Consider the following 8,278-nt stretch of genomic DNA (forward strand, 5'->3'; position numbering starts at 1 on the left):
CCATTCGTGGTCTAGACAGAGCAAATCTAGCTTATCAATTAATTTACATTTACTTAGGATCTCGTTAGAATTGAACATAGCTGCCTGCCAGTTTATAAAAACACTTGCATGTCTTGCCGCATTGCCTAGACTACGTTGGCTTACAATTATAAGTATATTTATTTACTACTTACTTGTATATCCTGTTCCCCATCATATTTATATATGTATGCATTTTGTTATTTATTTCTTGCACGCTTAAGTGAAAATTTCGAAAAACACACCAAGCAAGCTATCTTATATTCTGTCTTTCATTATCTAAAGTTAATCGGGACTATAATTTTCTAGACCCACTTCTTTAAGCTAACCTTTAAAAGAAAACTTGAGTCTAAATGTCAGCTTCCTAACTCCAACCACTCATTGTGTTTTTTTATACAAACGTCATAAAAACGCCCCCTCACTCCCTCACGAGCTGGAATTTTCCAGCTTCCAATCAGTCAGTCAGGTATCCGTCACAGTGTAGGAGCGCACTAACAAAGGCTTTTGGAAAATTCGAGCTCCAAAGGGGGGAAACGAGCTTTAAATATTAATAAATATAAATATTACTTATACTATAGTGGTCATGTGTGTGTAAGTTTAACGAAAAATTATGGTAAGAACAAAAATGTAGCGGACTACTGAACAATTTTTTGTCAAGAACAGAAAATGTTAATTTAAATACACACACAAAATAGATACAATTTGAAACATTAATTAATTAAATAATTAAGACGAGCAATACCTGCTAGTTTATTTATAAGCGAAGGGAGCAAACGTTCATGGCTCTTCCTTGTTTTCACGTGGAAGTCAGAGGCAATGTGTTGCTAAATTTCAGAGGAAAAAGTAACAGGAATACGTAATAATTACAAATAAATGCAACTTTACTTTTCGTATCAAAATATATAACTTTTAATTTTCATATCAAAATATACATAACATTTAAGATTTTCGTATCAAAATATACATAAGATTTACGATTTTCGTATCAAAATATACATAACATTTGGGATTTTTGTATCAAAATATACATACTATTTAGGATTTTCATATCAAAATATATTTGCATAGGTAGCTTTCCCCTTCTGCGAATATCAAAACTCCGCACTGCTTAAAAAAGAGCTACCGTGCCGAAAAATGTGTATGGGCTGTCATCTGTCTTGGAAACATGGGCGCTGTTTCAGAACAACACCAACAAGAAGGCTGTTTATTTATTGAAATATTTTTGCCTTGAAATGTTTTTAACTTACTTGTCTGAAAAAGATGTTTCGAAGAGCGAATTGAAAATGGACTGCTAAAAATATATAAATATATAGACGAAATCGGGAAACTAGAGTTGCGTTCGTTCATACATATAACCTTCAGAATCAGTCCACTCTCACATTATCATAGGTATAGTCCAATCCGGGAATAAAAGTGAAAATTCTAAAAGCTGCAGAATTTTCACTCAGAGTTCTTCGGAGCACTTCGTAAACTTACATTCAGTGAGTTATCTCGAAAGGTGTATGGTTCAATCCGGGTACAGCGTCGCAGTCAAATCCTGTTTGTTCTTTTTTCTGTCTCTCTTTCTTCTTATAAAATGTCAGCATGTTTTTCTTGTAGATCCACGTGCGTAAATAGTGCTGCAGAAGAGCGCTTTTGTTAGGACTAGGACAGGTAGAAACGTTTGCTGCATACTTACAGGAGTGCCAATGGGTATACGGAAGGATAAATGAAAATACACTATAGTTACATTACATAACCTCTGAACGGGAACAAAATAACTAAATCAAACACTTTCCGCTTAATCCTAAGATCGATTTCACTTCGCGCTTAAGCCGAAATAATAAAAAAATAACAACCACTTTTTACTTAAGATTAGATTTTTTTTTCGATTTGTTATTTTATTTTTGTTTTTATTTTTTTTTTATTTTTTTTTTTTTGCTTTTGTTGATGTGCTCAGTTCGAGCACTGATTTGAAACTGAATATTTTCTGAGGTTGGCGCAGGCATATCGAAATGTGAGTTTGACAATAGAAAGATCGGATTGCTGAGTCGAGCATTCGTGCTAAGTACAATGGGCCGAATCCAGAGATCTTCACATCAAAACATTTGAAGCACTATGGGGTACTCAGATATAATATCTATTCAAAATGTCTCATGATACAAACAGAATTAGATGATAAACTCGACTACAGTCAAGCAAGTCCGACAGAGAAGTACCCTAACGGAGACAAACTTCCTACCCAGAAGCAAAAAGAAGAAGAGGAGCGAACTTGATGCTGGGTTTGTGGGCGTAGCACTGGAAAAGAAATATATTTCGCTAAAATGTGCGATTTTGCACTAAGCTTATCTTAAGATATAAATATATGACATTTTTTGCGTCAAAAGAAACATGTACAGTGAGCGATTCCTATGTTTATTCACTTATTTCTAATTGCTTCCGACGATCGCGTGCTTTTTGCTGGCAATCTAGAGAAGAACTTGGGCATTTTGAATATGAGTCGAACTTAGCACACACACATACATACATATAGTATGCAGACCCGTTCATATAATATTTTACTATTAGCCGCGCATTTATTTTCAACATATGCGCACAGCTTTTGGCAATTTGTTTAATTCACAGCGGTAGCGGCGACTTTCAAGCAAAAGTTGTAAAATTATACTACTGAGAAAGCAACAAATTTTAATTGCAAGAAAATTCTTGTAATTTACGCACAAACACACACACGCTGGCACACAGAGAAGGAACTTAGATACAAATGTATCTAAGGCGTCGTAAGCCCAAGAACCGAAGTTGGTGGCTTGTTTGAAAAGTAAACCACGACTTTGGAGGGTGGTAAGGGGGGCAGAGCTCGCTAAAGTTTTTGGGTGCCGTTGCAACTGTAGGATAGGTATCTGATAATGTGTGTGTGTGTGTGTGTGTGTGTGCGTGTTTTTGGTGCTGGCATGCATTATAAATTTATTTAGCAAAAGCGCGTAAAGCGTATAAATTGTTGAGCGCAAGCTGCTTAAGGGTTGCTGCCCAGAGGCGGCAAAAGGCGAAATGCAGGCGCTCGAATGTGCAGCTATTCGTACGAGTGTGTGCGTGTGTTTGTGTGAAGAATTGAAATTTATTGTTATTGTGGGCTCATGCTCACACACACAGCCACGCATTCACACACACACACATACACTGAGAGAGGGAGAGAGAGGAGAGAGGTAGAACAGCTCGTTGTTAGTGTGTTACTTTTTTTTTTTTTTGTTAAATTACACTCAGACAAAATAATAACGTAATAATAATTTTTCCAACTCGTTAACACATGAAACGTGTACCACACACCCCGCCCCAGTCACACTCCTCACCCCCCCCTCAGAGTTCAACTGTGTGTCACGACCTGACCCCTTGGTGTTCGTGCCTGCGCATAGGTAGCTCGGACTTGAGCCACTTCGCAGTCTGCACCAAAGGCAGGAAAGGGAGCGGAGAAGAAAGCAGAAATAGTATTGTATCTAGATTACATGCATGTAGTTGGAATTAATGATGCGGAAAGCATTTGAGCAATGTGCGAGCATTTGCAAGCATTTGCAAGCGCGCCATGGAAGGCGAGTCGCATAAGGATGGCGGTCGAAAGGGATGTGCCGATTGGTGTCAGCAAGCAACGTACATAAGATTATGCACGTTTTGTGGCGCCCGACATGGGGCCATAAGTAACAATTGAAAATAAATGGGGCTAACTTTTGTGGTTAAGGCGTCCCGTTCAAGAATCATAAAACATAATATGTTTTAAAATTAATCGCAATTATCTGCAGAGCTGTTGCGTCGTTCTATGCAGAAGGTCTTCAATTTGGGGCCCCAACTAGGGACACTCTTTATAGATCCACTGGCTTTGTTATTCTTTTTAGTTACTCTTTATATATATTGTTTTGTTGCTTTCTCAAATCATTTAGCGCCCAACTGGGGCCCAACTAGTGACACTCTTTATAGATCCACTGGCTTTGTTATTTATGTATTGTTTCTCTTTATATATCTTGTCTTGTTGCTCCTCTAAAATCATTCAGGGGCCCACACACTACAATATTTTGTGAGCCCCACATGCTTTCTTTTCTTTTAATACATTATCTGTCTTCTTATTTAATAATTGAAACTAGGGACACCCTTCATAGATCCACTGGCTTTGTTATTCTTGTATGTTTTCTCCGTATATATCTTATTTATTGCTCCTTCAAAGAAAAAAAGTGTTATTATTTAGCGCCCAACTGGGGGCCTACACATTACAATATTTTGTGAGCCCTACATGCTTTCTTTTCTTTTAATACATTAGCTGCCTTCTTATTTAATAATTGAATTCTATCTCCATAAGCTGTTGTTTTATGGCATATGAGAAATTATAATTTGACGCAGAACCTTTCTCTAGGCTAATTGTGCTTATCTGTTCTTATAATCTTACAATTGATGGGACAGACAATTATTATTTCTTAAAGCACTACAACTAAATGCTTCTTTTTCATGCTTCATTTTCATGCTTCTCCCCTTTTTCTAAGTGTTTATTTTGTGTTAATACTCTTTCCATATTGATCTTAACTATGGAGAAGAATAACATGTTAGTTGGAAGCGCGACCTACTCTATGTAGCGCCTACTACTATCTGCCGACTTCCTATTCATAACATTTATTCTGCCAGAAAGTCCGCAGATAAATACCAATATTTTAAACAACAGCTCCTCTCTATAACCCTTTATACGCGCAATTTCGGTTTTTTTTTTTTTTCTCCCTCTCTCGGTCCGCCTGTCTTTTTTTTGGAAGCGTACAGAATTCCATTTGTCAACGCTGCCGCCAATGGTGCAAATAATTGATTTCAATTTATCGGCATAAATTGCTTTTAATTAAAGGTAAAAATAACAAAAGCGTATTGCTATGGTGTCTGTATTGGGAATATGGATATTAGTGTTTGGTTGATGGGCATTGGTTTGGTTTGGTTTGGTTTTTGTAAAACGAAATGCGCAGCTACGAAATGAAACTATAAACGAGCAGAAGACTGGCTCTGTCTACCTGAGCAGATTGTTGAAATTGCAGACTTTTTTTTTGTGCAATTGTATTGCAATATTGTTCGGACGATATTGCGATGTGGAAGGGAAACGGAAATTAATAATCGGTAAGCTGACAACTTTTTCGCAGTCGTTTGCCTTCCGGTTACACGTAAAGTGCTGAACGAGTTGTGTGTTTGTATATCAATGAGAGAGTGTGTGTGTGAGAGGGGGCTCCTTTGTGGGCTCAGACCAGATTTCATTCTTCTGCTTATCGTATCGCACAGTGTCATCTTTAAGATTGCCTTCGAGAGGCTTGTCGTCTGGAGAACTGTCGATCGCATCCCCAATGTGGCCCTCTTCCTCCTTCTTGAGTCTGGCCAAGGTCTGGGCAATGATATTCTCTGTCTCGAGCAAATGCTGTGCAAATGGTTCGACCTGTTCGCACCTCGGCACCTGTGGCTTCAACTCTGGCAATCCCTCCAACCACTTACGCAACCTGGACAAACGTTGCTGTGCCATGCACGTGGCCATCAACTCCCGCAGATGGGAATTGTCCCGGAGAAGCCTACGTCGGGTGCGTTCGAGCTCGCTCAAAGATGAGCCTGAAGATGATTCCTCGTCACTCGGCGTGTCAGTCAGCGAAATCGAGCAGCAGTACGGAAAGTCTGGGTCTGGGTCTAGGTCTGTGTCTAGTTCTGTTTCTGTTGTTGTTCCAGTTGTTCCAGTTGTTTCGGTCAAGACACTCGAGTTAGTTGAATTGGATGTACAGTATATGTCGTCGTACGAGTGCCAACGACGCCAAAAGGGGCGCGATGGCGTTGCTAGCAGGTCGTCTTCTGAATCGGTCAAGTCATCCACTTCGTTATAAAACGGCCAGTACCGCTGCTCTGGCGGCAGGGACACCTCAACCAACACCATCTGTGTAATATGTGAATAGAAACAAAACTAATAAAATGAAATGTAAGACACTTACATGTCGGCGCTGTGATGGCGGGTTCTGCTCGACCTGACCTGTGCAGTGCCGGCGATTGTAGATTTGATTGACAGACTCATTGTCCTCTGAAGTGGCAGTGGAGTCGGCATAGATGGGATTGAAAAAGTCATCCATTTCCGAATTGCACGCTGAGCTCGACTGTACCGACGATGAGCTGTCATAGCATTCATCACAATCCTCAGCCAGGCAGGCAACTTCCTTATTCATGCAATCGTTGCAGATCACATCAGGACGCTCAGAGCTCTCTCCAATCTGTCCATCACTGGGCTCCGACTCATCGCTGGAACCCGCAGATGAGTCGTTTTGTGGGGCCGCCAATGGCATCACATTTTCATCACCTTGTTTCGTATCCATTTTGTTAATTTGCTCCATATATTATCCAGTCGCTTCGAAGCTTGCTAGGTTTGCCTATACAGCTAATTCCAGAACGACTATTAAATTTTGAGAAGATTTCTGCAAGTCCTGTGGGGTATAAGTTGGCGCTGATTAGTTCTGTTTGCCGCCAACCCGCTTGTCAAACGCAATTTCAATTATTTTTCAATCGGCTTTCAAGCTGTGCCCAACTTCCCCTCCCCTCCTTGCCTCCTTGCCTCCTCTCCCTATCAACCGCAAAACAATTTCAGTCAATCGCACAATTCCCCCAAAAATGGCCAATTAATTCATAATACTATATGGACGTTACATGCCGCCTGCGGCTGCCAAGCATTTGGATTTCCGTTGCATTAAAAATAAAAGCCCGCAGGCATTCGAAGCTAACTTCGGGCCATTCCTTTAATTTCCCTCAAGTGGATTTCATTTTACTGCTCAAGTGCTGATGAATTTTTGATTACATTTTTGGCTGTGTCCTGCGGTTAGACCGCATATTGTCGGCCCTGCACTGAATTAGCTGCATAAATACTCCCAATATTTACACTCATTGTATAAGTATATTGAAAAAACCAGCTGGGAATAAGATCACAAGAAATAAATACATTTTTGTGTACGAAAACCCGTTCTTAAAGGCGTGCTACAAATAACAACTCCATGACGTTGTCTCCCAAATCATCTGACAACCGCATTTTCTATATCTTTTCTATCCTTACATGCAAGTATAACCCATTAAAGGGACAGCGGGAAAATAGTTGAAACAACTTTCACATTTATTTCGATTCAAATTTCAAAGTAGAGTTGCAAATAATCGATTAATCAAAAGTCTTACTACTTCAGTTATTGGTGGTTTCGATAATTTCACTAATTTATATTCGATAAAATACCGTTGCATAAAGCACCTTTTAGAAAATAGAATAATTTTCAATGCTACAAAATGCGCCTGCAAAAAATAATCGATAGAAAGCGATGCCATTAATACAAACCTGAACGCATGTGAAGAATTTTGAAATTCCAAACAAATTCTGAAACAACTGGTCGGGGCACTCGATGCCTCTAGCGAGCTGAAATTTAAAAACATGTTGCCTTAAGTAGTGTAAAACGGCAATATTTCCACCCCCAAATGGGGAACAATTTGAACAAACACATATTAGTCTTTCTAATTAGAAACTCTTTAAAACTGTTTTGTTAAATAGATTTTCATATATTTATTTCTTAATGTATACTGCCGAAAAGTGAAATGAATTGGACAGGTAATAGCTGTATTTAGTCACAAGTACTAATATATTTAGTCGCAATTACTGGTAATTAGTAATTACTGATAGCACCCGTCGCACCCAGAAATCCATTCTCCAAGCCAGCTAAGACGGTATTGGTAACTGTGTTTGTTTTTAAAGAAACAACTCCATGTCCCCACTAATTAATAATTCATGCTCTGCCTACAACTACACTTACTGATCGAATGGCTCAGAAAAGGTTATAAAAACTAGCTTAAAAACTTTCCCAGCTGAAGCAGAAGCAGCAAAATAAATTGTTGGCTTTCGGTTTTATTTTTCAAAACCGCACCCTTTGCAGTGTCCAGTTTTCGATTACCTATAGCTATTGCCACTTACGCACTTACCGCTTGCTCAGAAATTGTAGCTGAGAGTAAAATTTTGTTTAATTTTTTTTTAGCTACACAAATGAGTAGATGTAAGATAAAAGACTAACAGGTTGTTGACGTTACCTCCTAGGCCGACTAATTCAAGCACTTATTTCGATAACAAGCAACTCATTTAGGCATCTTCATTTTTCCGAATGTGATCAACTAATGTGGAAATAAAATTTATAAACTCAGTGTATTGCCTCTTATTAAGCAAATAACCCAATAAATATTGAGGATTTTCCAAATATAGCAAATTTGATTCCGCATCTAT

General features: G+C 38.8%; 1 protein-coding gene and 1 long non-coding RNA gene across 4 annotated transcripts; both read right to left on the bottom strand.

Annotated features, from left to right (window-relative positions):
* Positions 1 to 1,003: 1,003 nt before the first annotated feature.
* LOC115629528 lies at positions 1,004 to 1,901 on the bottom strand. Of its 2 annotated transcripts, none has more exons than XR_003995931.1 (4): positions 1,697 to 1,901; positions 1,495 to 1,637; positions 1,266 to 1,447; positions 1,004 to 1,190 (listed from the first exon to the last, which is right to left on the bottom strand). It is a non-coding gene; the product is annotated as an uncharacterized LOC115629528 (long non-coding RNA). The 2 variants fall into 2 exon arrangements; XR_003995930.1 differs by having other exon boundaries at positions 1,266 to 1,440; positions 1,697 to 1,898.
* A 2,943-nt stretch (positions 1,902 to 4,844) lies between these two features.
* LOC115629510 lies at positions 4,845 to 8,054 on the bottom strand. Of its 2 annotated transcripts, XM_030525991.1 has the most exons (4): positions 7,984 to 8,054; positions 7,349 to 7,426; positions 5,976 to 6,458; positions 4,845 to 5,920 (listed from the first exon to the last, which is right to left on the bottom strand). In XM_030525991.1, exons 3-4 carry the CDS (start codon positions 6,366 to 6,368, stop codon positions 5,204 to 5,206), a joined length of 1,110 nt encoding a protein of 369 aa, XP_030381851.1. In that variant the 5' UTR covers positions 6,369 to 6,458; positions 7,349 to 7,426; positions 7,984 to 8,054; the 3' UTR covers positions 4,845 to 5,203. The 2 variants fall into 2 exon arrangements, with proteins under 2 accessions (XP_030381851.1, XP_030381852.1); XM_030525992.1 differs by lacking the exon at positions 7,349 to 7,426 and having other exon boundaries at positions 7,984 to 8,000.
* Positions 8,055 to 8,278: the final 224 nt, after the last annotated feature.

The sequence above is a fragment of the Scaptodrosophila lebanonensis genome, unplaced genomic scaffold (genome assembly GCF_003285725.1).
Source record: "Scaptodrosophila lebanonensis strain 11010-0011.00,11010-0021.00 unplaced genomic scaffold, SlebRS2 tig00000155-arrow-arrow-pilon, whole genome shotgun sequence".
Classification (NCBI taxonomy): Eukaryota; Metazoa; Arthropoda; class Insecta; order Diptera; family Drosophilidae; genus Scaptodrosophila; species Scaptodrosophila lebanonensis.

Excerpts from the sequence above, each read along its gene's own strand:
- LOC115629510 (XM_030525991.1), bottom strand. The coding sequence starts at position 6,368 with ATGGAGCAAATTAACAAAATGGATACGAAACAAGGTGATGAAAATGTG. Across the intron at positions 5,921-5,975 it reads CGCCATCACAGCGCCGACAT|ATGGTGTTGGTTGAGGTGTC; the intron begins GTAAGTGTCTTA and ends CATATTACACAG.